Source organism: Zeus faber, assembly GCF_960531495.2.
Source record: "Zeus faber genome assembly, chromosome: 1".
NCBI classification, from domain to species: Eukaryota; Metazoa; Chordata; class Actinopteri; order Zeiformes; family Zeidae; genus Zeus; species Zeus faber.
Window position 1 is genome coordinate 40,635,211 of NC_137193.1, and position 16,613 is coordinate 40,651,823.

General features: G+C 40.3%; 1 protein-coding gene across 1 annotated transcript in view; it reads left to right on the forward strand.

Moving 5' to 3' along the window:
- The window catches only part of notch2 (notch receptor 2), a 75,775-nt gene continuing 59,162 nt past the window's right edge, over positions 1-16,613 (forward strand). Inside the window, exons 1-2 of the mRNA XM_080018237.1 lie at positions 1-118; positions 14,780-14,861. Of these exons, the coding sequence (XP_079874363.1) occupies positions 46-118; positions 14,780-14,861 (155 nt within the window). The 5' untranslated portion in view covers positions 1-45. The remainder of the gene's footprint in view (positions 119-14,779; positions 14,862-16,613) is intronic.

Consider the following 16,613-nt stretch of genomic DNA (forward strand, 5'->3'; position numbering starts at 1 on the left):
TCGGACCGCAGACAGCTCAGACCCTATGAGGGTTTTACACGAAATATGGGCCAAACACCCGCTTTCTGTTTGGGAACAACAGTGGTTTTAGTCATCTGCTGCTTGCAACTGTCTCTAGGTAAGTTTTTACAAATGAAAAAAAACAACAACCATTTGGGTTTCTTTATTTTAATTGTATTTATTTTTTTTAACCATCTGCATGCAGCATCTGCACACAGCATCTCTGGAGCTACGGCCAGTGGTTCTGGGCTTTAAGGGGTTAAATGAGTTGCCTCGTTATACGTTTTAAACTTGTCGAAGTAAATGCGTTTTAAACTGATTGCCCTTTTAAACGTATTCCAATACGTTTTCAACGCCTTTCAACCTTTTCTTGAATTTCTGGGTGTTGGGTGTTGTTTCTAAAAAAAAAAAAAAAAAAAAAAAAAGTTCTATTTTTTGATCTGTTGCATCTCGAAGTGAAGGATAACCGTTTTAGGTCTGGTTCATATTAACTTTTATTAAAAAAATAATAATAATAATCCGCAGGTACTTCAATACGAAGTCAACATCTGCTAATTAATTCAAAATCCCAAATCGGGAAATCAAATTGACGTTCATCATATTGGACACAGTAAAACATGGCATCTCTATCTTGTGTCCATGTCTTTTTACTTGATTAGTTTATATATGTGTGTGTGTGTGTGTGTGTGTGTGTGTGTGTGTGTGTGTGTTATAAATCGTCAATGTTATTTATTTCTTTTTTACGACATTTACTTCAATGTGTGTGTGCCTGAGAGATAGTGATGGGGTTGAGGATGTTCTGGGATGGGTAGCAATGTTTTTTTTGGTTAACTACTGTGAATAAATAACTTTAGAATTACTTTTTTACTTGTACACATTGTAGCTGTGCTTTTCCCTCAGTTAATATGATGTATTGCCTGGATCCACAACCGTATGTCTCAGTCTTTGGAATTTATAGCTTACATGCAAAACTGCAACCAGTGTCCGCATACGTCTGGTTCGGGTGATGATAGTAGGGTAATACCCCCTTTTATCAAAACCTCCTACTCCCTCCTACTAGTCTGAGCACCTCTGCCCTCTCCATTTTAGGAAAAAGAACCCAAAATGGACACTCATCCACAGCATACTTGATTTCATATACTTGGTGCTGAAATATGAAATTTTTAAAAATGATCAGTTTGAAAGTATATTTCTTGGGTCAGAAGAATTGGCCTGTAATTAATCCTGTAAAATACTATTTATTGACTACATATTGAAGCATTAATGTCTTTTAGCTATTCCACAGTCCACTTCCCGCTACCATTCGTTCGCAATCAATGCTGATTGTGATATTTTTATGTCTCTACTCACAAATGATTGTTTACAAAGACATTGGGAATACACATTCCTAATGGGTTGTTTTAGTGGTCGCTTTAAAAATAAGATGGTCAATTGGAAAGACAACAGACCCTGTGATCTTTTGCAAGCCACAGGTGAGCATCCCACAGAGGAAGAGCATTTTATCATTTTACCATGTGCATGCGGTGCGCCAACACGTTTGAGCGGACTGGATGACTTGTGCACAGGAGTGTGACACAAAAGCAGAGAGCACAATGCAACAGAGCTGCAGGCAGTGCAAGGAGGAGCGGATGGAATGTTGCTGTTGGTGTTTCAAATTCCTCCCTGCCTCTCTTTCTCCCTCTCTTTCACACACACTCTTTTTGTTTTCTTTTTCTCCTACACTCATGCTCCCTACACCGTCTACCTCTCCTCTCTCTCTCTCCCGCCATCGTCCTCCCTCACTCATATGACTTTATCAAGTGTTAACTCTGCCCTCCCATTACGATAGGTTGGAGGAAATTTTACTTATGCCAATAACAGCATACAACTTTGCATTGTTTTAACTATCTTTATTGAAAAGGAAATGTGTAACACCAAGTTGTAACAATTCTGTTGATGGAGCACTTTGCAACCACACCCAAAATGCACCCTTTCTTGAAAAATTGTAAAGTTTAACAGCATTAGTTGAACAAAAATAGAACTAGCACTCCTGTATGAAAGACATGAAGCTTATAACCTGTTACTTGGCTGCTTCTAGAGGCTCTTCTATCTCAAGGAAGCGTGGTTGCCATTTCTATGCCACACGACACGTCTTCTCCATGTTGTGGGAGTGGATGGCTGCATATATTTTCTCAGAGCAAACAGCGGGCCATGCGTGCCTGCATCTGTTTGTGTGAGTGTATGTATTTCACTGTGGACACAAACTGACAAAAGCTGGCGATTGTGCCGCCCATGGCTTCTGCCCCAAATAGGAGCCTGGTGTGAAATGTGATTTATCTGCTCTGTGTTTCGCCTTCTCCTCCAAATACAAAGCTGTTTATTTAGTAATCCACACAACGCAGTATTATTTAGTTAGTGTTAGTGAGTGTCTACCCACTGGTATGTGGTGGGAGTTCTGCATGTGGCTTGGAGCATCCTGTCCATGTCTCTTTCTCTCCCCCTCTCTCCCAGACCTCAGCTGTACCTCTCTCTTTTCCCTCTTTTCTCTCCCCATCCATTCCTCACAATCTCCCAGTACAAATTATGTCCAGGATTGCCCTAGCACTCTCGTGTTCCAGGTTGTATTCCGCCCTTTTGATTCTGAAAGTTAGAACACGAGGTTGCCAGATGTGTTTCAGCCCCACAGTTTGCTGGTTGGAGTGGAAGAGAGTAAATAATGTCAAGTCCAGCTTCAGAAACAGAGCCTAGAAGTGTGTGTGTGTGTGTGTGTGTGTGTGTGTGTGTGTGTGTGTGTGTGTGTGTGTGTGTGTGTGTGTGTGTGTGTGTGTGTGTGTGTGTGTGTGTGTGTGTGTGTGTGTGTGTGTGTGTGTGTGTGTGTGAATTCAACGATTTATGCTCCTGTTTGCCAGCGTGTTGGTGCCTGACTGTGTAGAAGACCTTAGTGGTTAAAGGCTGGAGGCAGAAAAACATGATGGATACTCTGAATTCAACAGCTCAATTAATTTTTACTTCACCCATTGTCCCACGTCTGCTTAACCTTTTGGTTTCAGGTGTCTCTAATCCTTAAATATTAGATCAATACTAGTTTAAGTCTGAAAGAAGCTCGGGTACGTGCCCTACTCGCACTGTTTCTACAAGAGTTGGCTGTGTCACTGTGAAGGGGTGAGGGGATTACAGAGTCTTGTGTCTGCACTGTTGAACAGGTTAGCAAATTAACAGGGAATTACTGCGGCCTGCATTCCTTGTCCAGCACAGCCCAGTAATCCTGGACACAGGCGGGCAGGCAGGCAGGGCTGACGGTGGGATATCAGCCCAAGCAGGACACATCACGTAGGGTGGAACAGGATCTTGGTGGATTCTTTGATCCACGGTCCTAGTGAGGGACGGTGCTTTAGTCTTGTTTTGACCCGTACGTATTGTTTAAAATACTTCTAACTGTTATGTAGAAAGATTTTCTAAGATGTGAAGCTCGTTTTCCAGCAGAGAACTACCAATGCAGAGTTCAGACTATGTCATTCTGGGCTGATTTTCTGCTCGTCGATTGGTTTTTGGAGGTCACCATGCAAAGCCCCAGATCGGAGGAAAGTCATAGCGCACTCCCATGAGCTTAGGGTGTGAACTGCTCACAACGTGATCTGAGCTCGCCAAGCGCTCGTCGACGCAGGCGAGATATCAAGCAGGTGTAATATCTGTTAGTGTCGGGATCGAGTCTGAGTTAAGCAACAAGCTCCAGCCGATGAGAGCAGACACAGGGTGCTTTTATTCTTTTTTTTTTTTTTTTTTTTTGAGTGATCAAGAATATAATAAAAAAAAAATAATAATAATAATCCTGTCCCGTACATGGTATTGCGTCATTTCCGGTGGCAATTGTCGTGCGTGTTTTCAGGACTCAACTTGGTTTGGAGACCCGTCAGACTCGTCTGGGATTCCTCCTGGGGAAAGATCTTGTAATGTGTGACCCCCTGTCGCCAATCAGTCATGGAGTATGCAAACCTCAAGATTGCAAGATTCCTGATCACGAGACAGAAAGTTTTGAAGTGTGAACAGTACAGCGATCTGACGACTTTGAAAGTCGTATAGTGTGTCCATGGCATAAAGTGAATAGGCTTAAAATAAAAGCACTAGAAGTCTAGTCTGTGGTTGATTGATTAGCAAAACGGCATGCAGCTGGAGTGTGTAGGGTGCCGGCCAGGTATGCCTCTCATTCGGTTGAAAAATGGGCTCAGACTATAATGAAAACTATAATGAAAATGAGTAATGTTTTCACTCTTGTCTGCATGTGTATGCGTGTGAGATGTATTCTGCACTTCTGAGAACCTCTGACAAAAAAAACGCAATGGAGGAAAAAAAAAAAAAGTATTGCTTTTTTTTGTAAGCAACTCTTTCTCCGTTTCTCAGCAGGGCTTGTTTTTAATTGGGCGAGCATCAGAAAGTGGAGCTATACCCTTTTTTTTTTTTTTTTTAATATAATTTGTTTTAGACTAAAGCGACAATCTCGGTCACACCACTGTCCGTCATCAGTCCATTTCATTTTATAAGCACTGTGTTTGGTGTTTTTTCTTGCAATTCATCAGTGTTAAACTGGGTTTAAGGTTTAAAATGTTGGCTAGGGGACCAGTTTTTGGACACACAGGAGTACAAAAAAGGTCTTGGGCGCTGCAGCACACTCACGGCGAAACAGAAATTTGAGAGCAAAAACAGAAAAGAGGCGTGTGGTGCAAAAAAAAAAAAAAGTTCGCCAACAGTTCACAGACCTCCCACTGTCTTTAATTTGTCCAAATATCACATGTTTGTTTGCATCACAGTTGATCAGCAGAGGCTAAGACACAGTTAAAACTTCTTCGCATTGAGGATACTGACAACAGCGTTCTGTGACTTGTTCGCTGGGAGTTCCCCCTGCGTTTGAAGTGTACGGCCTCAGAAAAGACACAGGAAGACAGAACAGACAGGGGAAGAAATTGCTTTAAATAGTCTACATATAATGTTTATGAATTTCCCTGGCAGGGTCATCATCAGACTTGCATTGTGCCCCCCCCCACCAGGAATGTGAGCACAATAATCGTAGAAATGACAAAGCCTAGGCTACACACTTTCTTTTATTGTAATTTTAATTATGAGTTCTGTTTTTGCCATTACAGCTTTTTCCTATTGATAAAAATGATTAATTTAAAATAATCTTTGCATCATCCATGTGGATAATCTGTGTGGATTAATTAGGCATTGTAATTTGATTAATTTTCAGGCCAGATCTATCAATATGTGGTTTGAGACCCCTGGTATAGAGGAAGGAAAGTTCCTGAAGTAGTCTAGTCTGCGCTCTCTCTCTCTCTCTCTCTCTCTCTCTCTCTCTCTCTCTCTCTCTCTCTCTCTCTCTCTCTCTCTCTCTGTCATTCTCTCTGTATACATGTGCACATGGAGGCCCACTGAGCCAGGCAGCCTGCAGTGTAGTGTGAATCCCTCTGTACTAACAGAGTGCAGCCCGCCTCTTTGTGTACCTAAACAAGGCCTGCAAACGGCTCCACGTAATTAGAACAATCAGGCCGGCTTCAGACCTTCAGCTTCTCAGACCTTCAGCTTTCCAGACCTTCAGCTTCTCAAATGTTCAGTTTCTCAGTCCTTCAGGTTTTCAGTCCTCCAGCCTCTCAGCGGTATGTTACATCCCCTACTTTTTATGGCAATCGGACGATTAAATTGATTGTCTTTCCTCCGTCATCTGTGTTGCATCGCCATAAAATTTGGACTCTGTCATACCATGATAGACACAATACCTTTTTGTAGTGTAAATTGTTGAAAACTAACACTATCACAATTATTATAAAATTAGGAGGTCTGAAATCAGGGATGCACTGGAGTTTTGGCAACCGAAAATAACAAGTGCAATTGTAAAGAATTTTTCATTGAGTATGTGAGTGTTTTAGTTGTGGCAGTTTTGGATGGAGCAGACTGCTATTTTCACCAGCGAAGATGTCTGCAGTATGGAACCACCACACAGCACATAATACATTTTAGAGTAAAGCCAGACATGACCTTGGTGGGTCTGTTTTTTTTAGTCAAGAGACGTTGGCTAAAAATACTCAATGAAGATGGCACACTGCGACTCAAAGCAAAAAAAACATGCAATAAAATTGTGAGCTTGCTGGGGAAAACAAATACCAGTATTTACAAGCAGGCAAGGTGCTGTATTTGTATGTTAATGCTACACATTATTTCCTGTTTATTCAGTGCTGATATTGAATTGACAACAACCAGATTTCTTTTAGGGCTACAGGCAATAAATAATGTCTAGTGTCAGTACTACAAAGTCACGCTACTCCCACTACTTGATTTGCTTTTACAGAGTTAAATGCATGCAGAAGACATTAATACTAATTGGAACCTTGGTGGATGACATCGCTCCAGAACATTACCCGTAAAAGATTTTCTTCACACAAAGGAACAGTAATAAATAACTATTAAATAAATGTAAAAAACGAGAAATGAATGGAAAAATAACGGCGCTTGCATTCTTGGTATTCGTCCCAGTGTTTCCTGCCATTCGAATTTGACTTTTGGCCTTAAAATTTTCTTTTTACTATCTGAGATACTGGAGGGCATTTTATATTGCCCATGACCCGAGACAGTCAGACCTGAAGGCCTTGGGTCCGTGGGCCTGTAAAAGCTCCACGTTGTCACGTTGCTTGGTTTGTGCTTAAGTTTCTCTTCCTCGCTGAGCCAGGGGTATTTTATTGCAGATTGCTATGGTGACTGTTTGGCTGCCGAATAGGGGCTTGTACAGCCATTCCAGGAAATGGGGTTACTTCCTAACTCGGCGCCAACAACTTCCTGCCCGCCCCTGTATGGCCGCGTGCCCAGGCTGAGGGACGGCCATTCGTGTGCAGTCTTTGTCAATAGTTTAGTAATTACTTCCCCATCTCAATCTTCATCTATTAGTTCAAAGCTTACCATCCCTCCTCTTGTTCTCTCCACCCTTTTTTATCTCCTTCTTTCACTCAGCCTCTGTTACTTTCTCTCTCTCTCTGTGTCTCACACACACTTTTGCTCCCTTGCTCTTTTTTTCCGCTCATAACAGAGCCAGTTCTCCCCGGGGAGCTGGCTGTGGTTTCGGTGACAATGCAGTGGCAAGTGCCGAGGGAGAAACCGGCAGGAAGCCCTCTGTCGCAATCTACTCCGACTAGACTGAGGGCTGAGATTCCCATGTGCTTCTTACCAGCTCAGTTAGAAAGTCAGAATCCTGTATCATGTTTAGGGCTGTCACGACCATGACATTTTATTTGGCGCTTTCCATATCAATAATTGGCGATTAAGAATTTAATTGTGAATGAATTGTCTTTTATGTTCAGTTCATTCCACTTTAGTAGTGTAATAATACATAATAATAATGATAATAATTTGCCTCAACCCAACTGATAAACATGTATACTTGTATTTATTTTACCTTTACAAACATTGACTCAAAACTTCCACAAAATTTGGAGGAAAACATAATTGAACTGTAAAGTGAAAATAAAATAACGGTCTAGCTCTGCATTTTAGTACTTCGTCGCTCAGTCTCTTCACATGTTTTCAGGAATTACTTTCTGGCACGTATAATGTGTTTAGAAACAAATCACTGAATTGACTTAACAGCGATTTTTCGAAAATGATTGCGATTAGGCCAAGTCGCTTTGGTTTAAAATCTGTTGTTCCTCTTCTGCCCTCGTCAGAATGAGGCTGTTGGTTCACCAACGTGCACAAGGAAATGCCCCCTGCATGTCACTCTCTTGTACACACACAGAAACGCACAACAAACATGACATAAACACGAAGAATATACAATCGGTCTCTGGACTCATAAATGTCATAATCGTGGTTCTGTCTCTGGACACACAAATGAGACCTGATGACATCAGAGTATCAGAACTGATTTCTACATTTTTATACGTCCGTTATTTTTTCAAAGGGAAGAAACGGTGAAAAATGCACGATAAGTACATGTAAAAGTGATGTCAGGAAATTATGTTGTTTCAATTTCTGTCTTTAGTACTTAAGCTTAGATGCATCTTTAATTTCAGTTTTCAGATGGTTTTTGGATTGGGCCCAGCCAGTCGATCTTTAGCCTTTAAAGGAATTCAGTTACGGGGAAGGTCAGTAAAATGACACGCTCAAATGCATTTCACAGTTTGCTGCACAATAGCATATGCAATTTTGCATGAAGTTACTCAGTTCCACAGTTCATAAAACACTGAAATGGAAAGAATGGCATGAAATGTCATTAACCCTGTAATGGGGTTCTGTTCAGGTAATAAATAAATAAATAAATAAATAACAAAAACAAGTTCTAATCTCATGGTGATATATGAGCTTCAAATGACATTATGAAAACCTTTGTAAAGAATTGTATTACATCATCTGTTTTAACCATGCTATAGAATGATTTATTATCCGTTTCGACAATATTATTTGAGTTTGTGAGCTCAATGTACACACTAGTCTGCGTTCCAGTTTGCGCTGTTTTCTAGTGGTTAACAGTAAATTGTATTTCAAAATATATTCTTATATATTGGGTGATAGTGAAATCTTAATGAATGATTTTTATTCAGTGTCATTGACTTAATGGATGGGGAAAAGAACACAGTCTGGCTTAAAGTTAAAACAGTCCAGTACATTGACTAGGAAAATAAAGCACCATTCCACCTTGCACTGAAAGCCGTAAATCTACCGGTAATGTTCCATATTGGCATCAGGTGGGAAAAGGAGCCGGTTTCGATGTTCCGTAAAAGTTGTTCTGCAAATTTCCCCACTCTTGACCTAGTATCATTTCCGGTACAGCCGATACAGCTGTGGATGGAAATATGTGGGAATGGAAGCAGTAACATTGCTGTAAAGTAGGGTGGAGCCAAATAAAGCACAAATTGTGGATTTTTACTAATATTTATTTTGTAAAAATATTCCAGAAGTTATTTGTTTTCGGGAAGAAAGTAAAACATTCGGGAAAATGTCAAGTCTTAACCGTGGTGCTCGGCTGCAAAGACAAGAAACTGACACACGTCCGGTCTCTACGGAGACAGGTGTTTATATTCTTAAATGTTACTATTTTTCTTCTTAAAATTGCCACTCAGACACTAGACGTGTCTTTTACAGTTAGGGGTGCGGTGCGGGGACATTGGGCTCAAGCGCTTTGCTTCCTCACCGGCTGCACCGGAGTGTGGAGCAGGGGAGGGAGCGAGCGGACAGGGAGAGGTAGAACGGGAGGAGAACGTTCCTTCTCCGGGGGCAGAGAGCGGAGGACAGGTTGAAAATGATCCCATTCGAGGTAACAGTCCATCAGGGAGGGGCAGGGAGACAGGAAGCAAAGCGCTGGAAAAATACCAAAATGATTCCTATCCTATGTGCGTTGCCGACAGAATGTTCAAACAATCGCATCTACACTGGACGTAACATACTAACCCAAACCCATTACGTACTGTATCCGTAACAGTCATCTAATGTGGGAACAGACTCCATACGGAAGTTCTCCATAAAGGAGGCCAATGTGGGAATGAATACCTACGGCCTTTTCCGGATATTTTTTATCCAGCAATGTTACGGATTTAATGTGGGAAACGGATTTAAGAAACATTTCATTGAAAGACTGTAATTTGAATTTGAATACCATATTTTGATTACAAGATAAGATGAGACTTTATTTTGTTGATCCCCTTAGGGGAAATTGGGTTGTTACAGCAGCTCAAATGCAAAAGATCAGAATAGGACTTTACTAAATAAAAAATAAAGACATTTTTGATGCCTCACCCACTTGACTCCTTCTGCACATAGATTGGCTACTGTTAAACGTTTGCAAGTAGTCAGTTTCACTGCGGCAATTATGTTCATTAAAAGAGGATTTGGTATTTCACAAATGACTGAGTACTCTCGTCCCATAGTGAGTGGCCTTTCAGCTTGTTGGCACCGTCAAACACTTGGAATGTGAAGCAATCTTCAGAAAAAATGCCCTGACGTTATGAGCCGTCCACCGAGCGCTGCAGCTCTCCTGAACCGAGTTGCATTTGTGGACAAAATAATGGAAACTTAGGAAACTAGAGATTGGTCTATTGAAAATCTGTAATTCTATGCCACTCTAGGTGTCTTTAGTTGCACAATTGTGTTTTTAACGTTTAATTTTCACCTGTCATTTACGTGTTGACAGGGGGATTAGTAGGCAAGTATTCTCAATTAGTGGACTGCCTACTCATTAGTGTCTCTGGCAGTGGATGTACTGCTCTATTTACTAATTATCCCACTGTGTCATGACCAACTACTACTTGCATTTCCCCTCTTTCTTCAACTTCACCATTCAACTTGACAAAAGAAAGGAAAACAGCTGGAATAAGGAGGGGATATGCGGCCCCTGGATCTAGGGCAGTTATTTTCAGTGTGTGTTTATATGAATGTATTACAGATAGAACATCATTTACTTGAATTTGAAGTTGCCACACCGGATCTTATGCTTTGCGAATCTCAAAACTTTGTACATTTACTTGCACAATTCTGAATTTGTTACGTTAGATATTTTTGTAATGGATGTCACATGGTACACTGAAAAGTTGCTTTCACATTCTCAACCAACATTCTTAAATGTGAATATATGGATATAGAAATGTATTGTAAGCCATCTCATAAATATCTGACTGGGACAATATTAAATTGAATTGTGACCCCTTATATCGAAATCGAGATTTTGTCCACTACTCAGCCCTAGCTGAGCCCTGGTTCTACTGTGTATCTATGTACCAGGAGGTCAACAACACTAACTACCTTTCCTTGTTTATGTTCTCACCTTACACCGCCTGGTTTCACTGTTGACTCTGTCCATCAGGCCTTATCAAGGCTCGGATTCCCGGGCAATTCTTCCTGAGCGGCTCATTGATAGGAAAGTGTGAGAACCGCCATTAGCTAAAGCAGCTGGAATGTCATTGCATTGATTTATTGATATGAGCCTGCGTTTCAGCACACTGGCCAGAATTGTTTGTCAAGAGTGCGCATTCACACGCCTGTGTGTCTGTGTGATTGCAGTGTGTGTGTGTCTGTCATTCTGTGTGTTTGTGTCTGTTAGTTTAATTGTTTTTGCATGTGTGTGCCTGTGCATGCGTATGCCGTGGAAATGGAGTAATAAGAAGCACCCTGTTGCAAATCCTGTGAGATCATTGCGTCTGGCTTCATGGCTGTGGGTATGGAACGCTCGTCAAACCAGTCAGAGGACAAAAGCGCTCTCTCTCTCTCTCTCTCTCTCTCTCTCTCTCTCTCTCTCTCTCTCTCTCTCTCTCTCTCACCTCCATTCTTCCTTAATGGTGTGTTTTTCTTTGTTCATCCATTCTATCCCCACCCCTCGTTGCTCTATTGGGGCTGCTCTCTATTACGTGACTACTGACTTGCCACGGACTCTTGCGTCGCTCAATCTACAGTAAACTACCATGTTTATGATCGAGCTACCCCAACATTTACACATGAGACTATTGAACATTTTGGATGATGATCTCCACACATGACAGAAACTAAAAATGGAAGGTCCAGTATACTACTACAGGTCATGACTCAGAACATTTTATGTACATTGGAAAGGTATGGAGGAAAAAAAGACCCACTTGCATGATTGTTATAACCGGAATCCCAGATGATAGTCTTAGGATATCAGGATTCTGATATTATAACATATTCCCAGCCCTTCTGTGGTCATCGTTTGCAATCATTCCAATTAGACTGGCCACACGGAATGTGCCAATGTAGTTGAAAAGTCTATTATAACGATTTTAATAAGAAGAATTGATTGTTGATTGTTTGCTTTTACGCATGCTAATGGTGGCAACTGTAGCGCTTCTGTGGCCTCCGTTTTGGTTGGAGTTTTGATCCATTGCTTTGGGAACAGGCGCTAACAACTAAGATGTATCTCCTAGCTAGGCAGGCCTAGCTAGGAGATACATCTTAGTTGTTAGAAATCTACATCTTAGTTGTTAGAAATCTCCTAGCTAGGCCTGCCCCCTGAATTTTGAATATTTAGTCAGAGTGGCTTACATTGACTGACATCCTTTCATTTTCTTTTTTTGTTTATTTTTTGTTTTTTTTTTGATCGTCCATTAAATAAAACATTATAGAATCATACAAAAATTCACAGGGAGTGTTACAATATTTGAATTTTGACTACAAGAAAGGGAATTATAGTGATTCTCGTTGATGCGCATGTGACACGTGTGGAGAAATTTGGACAGAAAACAGAGAGCGGCAGTGAGTCTCACTACAGACGTCTGCGAATGGAAGCTAACATGACAGTGACGGGGCCATTTATTACAGAGGACTGGCCAATAGAGACATTTGCTTTGGGAACACAAGAGATTTGTGAGAGTCATACCCAGCAAATATTTCTCAAAGATGGGAAGTCAGGGATGTGTATGATTTTATTTGTCTGCCCTGTTAAATAATTAGTTTTGAGCAGGAAAAGGCTGAAGAGAAACGTTTCCCTTTCATCTAAAATCAATGTGTGTTTAATTTCTTGATTTATTTGTTTACATTTGATATTTTAAAGGCAGTGGGTGAGTTTAAATCCTAAAAATGTTCATATGACTCTGTTGACCTTGACTGTGATAACGTCAGAAGGCCAGAAAGTCTATAAATAAAAAAACACACACAAAGAATTGTGTAAACTGCCAAATCCTTTTTGACTATCGAATTCTGAGTCTAGAAAACATGTGAACAAATTATGACAAGTTGCCAGTCAAGGCAGAATTCAGAGGCCCAAATTTAATTCCCACTCCTATACAATTAGGTGCTGTAATTATTTGATTCTTGGACTTAGTGGAATGACAGTCCCTTAGCCACTGGTTCGGCGTGAATATGTGTTATCTGTTTCCTGTGATCAGACAAACTAAGCCGTTTGTGTGTGTCACTATATGCGCAGGCTAGGATTATAAATTTCCTGCTGGCTTTTTACATTTATCTCCATGTCTAATGGCATATGCCGGTGGGCCTGTGGCCAGGGCTCAAGTCCATGAAACACCAGGCCTCTGTCTTGTACAGTCTTGGGAGGACTGGGTTATATATCAGGTTTTTTAACATGATAGATATGATGCGATATTTCAATAATATACAAAAAGGTTTGGCCTAAATAATTCATTAATTGTCTTTGTTTTTAAGATCTTATTTTTATATATCTAATTGTGAATGTAATTAAAACGCAACAACAGAAAATAAAGTGGCACCATAAGTCTCCCTTTTTCTTTTCAGAAATAGTTATTGTCTTAGTTTATGATGTTAGAAGTTATTTTTTATTATATGAAATCAGAATTTTCTGACCGCTGCAGCAAATACTCATTCTTACAGAATTAAAAGAACAGAGTTTTCTCTTCGGGTCACCCATTCAGTTTCCGAGACATTCTGCCTCAGAGACTATTATTTGAGGGTGCATTTCTGTCCGAACGGAAATTTCAGTTGAAAAATAAGTGTTAAATAAACATGTGTCTCCCAAAAAGAGGATTTGAGGAAAAGAATGGAGCAAAATACATAAATCATGAAGTCATAGTCATACATTTCAGTTCCCCTTGAAATATGCTTGTTGTTTTAACATCATAACAATACTACTACACCACTATGAAAAACACTGAGCGCACTTCCTATGGTGTGATCAGTCTTGTTAAACCATGGTTTGAAGTCAGCTGACTTCCTACTGCTCTGAGTAGAAAGGCCTGTGTATAACGGGGGAATAGTATATCATTTTTCCCACTGCTTAGAAATGGACGGCTTAAGGCAACAACAAATGTTAATTTATCAATGTTTCCATAACCAGTTCTAATGATATCCCCACAGTTTTGTTTAATTAATCAACCGACCCCAATGGCCACATTGAACAGGCTCCTAAATCATGATGAATGAAGCCTGCAAACTACTGTGTAGCCTGCTGTGCCCCCATGGTGTGTATGACGACGAAGACCACTTGAGCCCCGCGTCTCTGGTGGATTCATGGCCACACAATGGAGCATGTGTCTGGTCCCAAGTGTCTCACTGGCAGGGAGATAGTCATGCTTTGTCGTCCCCTTTTTGAGGTTCACTTATGTCTGAGCTGGCTCCCCTGTGGCCACGGCCGGTTACGCCAGCTCACTTAATACACTGTGGCCACGTGGAAATAAAGAGGAAATGGAGGCTACAGGGTGTTTATTTTTTTATTCCATTTTATTTTTTCAAAGGAAAGCTGAAATGATGTGGTTTCTTTGGACAAAATTCTGTCTCAACACATGGACAAGGCATATTAAAACAGCACGTCAAAATAAACCATTGTTTAATCAAATATGGAAAGTCCAGTACAAAGTTTAAGGGAGGGAATATGGTGCCTGAGCCTGACAATAACTGTTGCCCCGTAGCCCCGGGCAATAACATATGGGCCATTGTCAACCATCTCATGCGAGCTGGTTGCCCAGTTGTCAACCACATGCCATATGTTAAAAATTTCTGAAACAAGTGAGAAAATTGAAATATTGAAAAATGAACAAAGGAAATCAATTATGTAAGATTTTTATTACTGAATCATAAAATGATTACAATTCTGCAATCATTTTGCTTTATTACATTTTACATCAAAACACGAAAATGCAGTAGCATAAGCTTCCATTATGTAAGTCAATGGATACATGAAGATGATAATGTTTCTTTTACCTCTTGGTATATTTAATATAAAAAAATGGAGTCAGCTCTAAGCTTGATGTGGACTTGACACTTCCTTCTCAGCCAGAAATATCAGTGTACAGCTGTTGTTTATTTATTGTTGATCCAGTTTTAACCAGTACTTTGTCTCTTGCAGCTCTGCAGTGTGTGGATAATGTGAAGCCCTGTGTCAACAACGCTACATGCCTGACCTTCAGCAATGGCACTGGATACTGCAGGTAATGGCAGGGATCCACCATCCCAGCAGTGCACACACTATAGGTTTTAGAAAGGACGGGTGATCACAGGGGTCACCCAACTTGGTATTCCATTACTCACTATAGGAGCCAAGACCTACATGACTCTCCCAGACTAGTCTAGGAGACTTTCTGACCGTCTCAAATCAAACCACTGCTGATGACATTCGTGTACTCGTAACGCCTCCTTACCATTTTCTTAAGATCTTGAAAATTTGTCTGGCACTCAAAAATCCAAGCTAAATCCTAGGCATAAGACTGGCTGGGTCACTGACTACATACAGAGCACGTAGAAACCACTTGGCGAGCACAGGAGGGTGACAGATCAATGACACATTAGACTAAACAACCTAAGGGAAGTCAGTTCACTTTTGCACCATCCTGGTAACACTTCTGGGCAGTTTGTCACAAACAAAACTGGCAAACAAGTCTCCTAAAATTAATGAGGGTTAGGGTTGTAGTCGTCTGTCGTAAGTTCCATTGTACATATCACCATTCAAATTTCATATTTAGATGCTTAGAAGAATTGTAAACATCATAGTGCCAAAATTTGTTCCAAAGACAAAAGTGGCTTTACAACTTCTACGTATACACCATCCAGCTTCATGTGGAAATGGCATTCTGACATTCAAGACAAGCATGAACTTGAAAGCACGATTAAGGGATTATCTTTTTATTTTCTTCCTCTTCGTTGTCTCAGAGTTTCCCCACTTAAAAACTGATAGTGCTCTTTCTCCTCATCACGTTGTCTGTGGAGAAACTTTGTCAGAGTATTAATATAGTATTGAATTTCATTTACAAAGGTCTTCAATTTTCTTCCTTGTCCTTTCATAGGATTAAATAAATACCACTACATTATAAATAACTGATCTTTTCTGGTCGCACACCCATTAACGGGCAAATTCCCTGCGTTGTGTTCTGTCCTTGTTGCCACCACGGCACGGCAGAGAGATTACCTCAAGTGGCGACTAAAACTCTTAAAGGGACAGTGCAGGCTTATCTCAGTATAGATAATTAAAACTCAAATTAATATTTCACATTTATCTGGATTTTGGTGACATTTCAAACAAAAATAAGTGGTGAAGCTGTGAAGTGTTCGCAAGAGTTTGAAGTAAACATATTTCTGGTTAGAGGAGGGGGTTTCAGTGGATCTGATGCTCATCCCGATTTTGGAGAGTCCTAGAAAAACGTACTGTATATTTTATTCAAGTTTCTATATTTGAGAACATTTAACTTATAAACAAACAAATAAATAAAAATAAACACACAAATAACTTTTTGACGGATAAAAAATGTAAGATAGTATTACATTTTTTATTTTTTTTTCCGAGTTACAATGAACGCATCATCACTTCCAAAATGAGTTAGTTTGCCGAGTTTCCCATGAAAGCAGCACGGCTTCCTGCTTGGAGAGCCCTGTCTAAACACGAGTGTAAATACACATGGATGGATTTATAATCGGACATCTGCCCATATTTTGGTGAGTAACTTAAAAGTAGTGTAAGTTAAGATTTATCCTACACTTATGTAGATAAGTACAGGATAATAAATGTGTTTTTTTATTACACTAATTTAAAAATCAGGACACATTGGCTGCATAACTGCTGATCCCGATGTGGTCAAAAAGTCAAATAATGGCAGATATATCGGCAAACTGATATATCGGTCGGGCTCTAGTTTCCAGTTTACATTGTGCGTTAATTATAGTTAATTTCCGTTTTTTGGCTTGTTTTC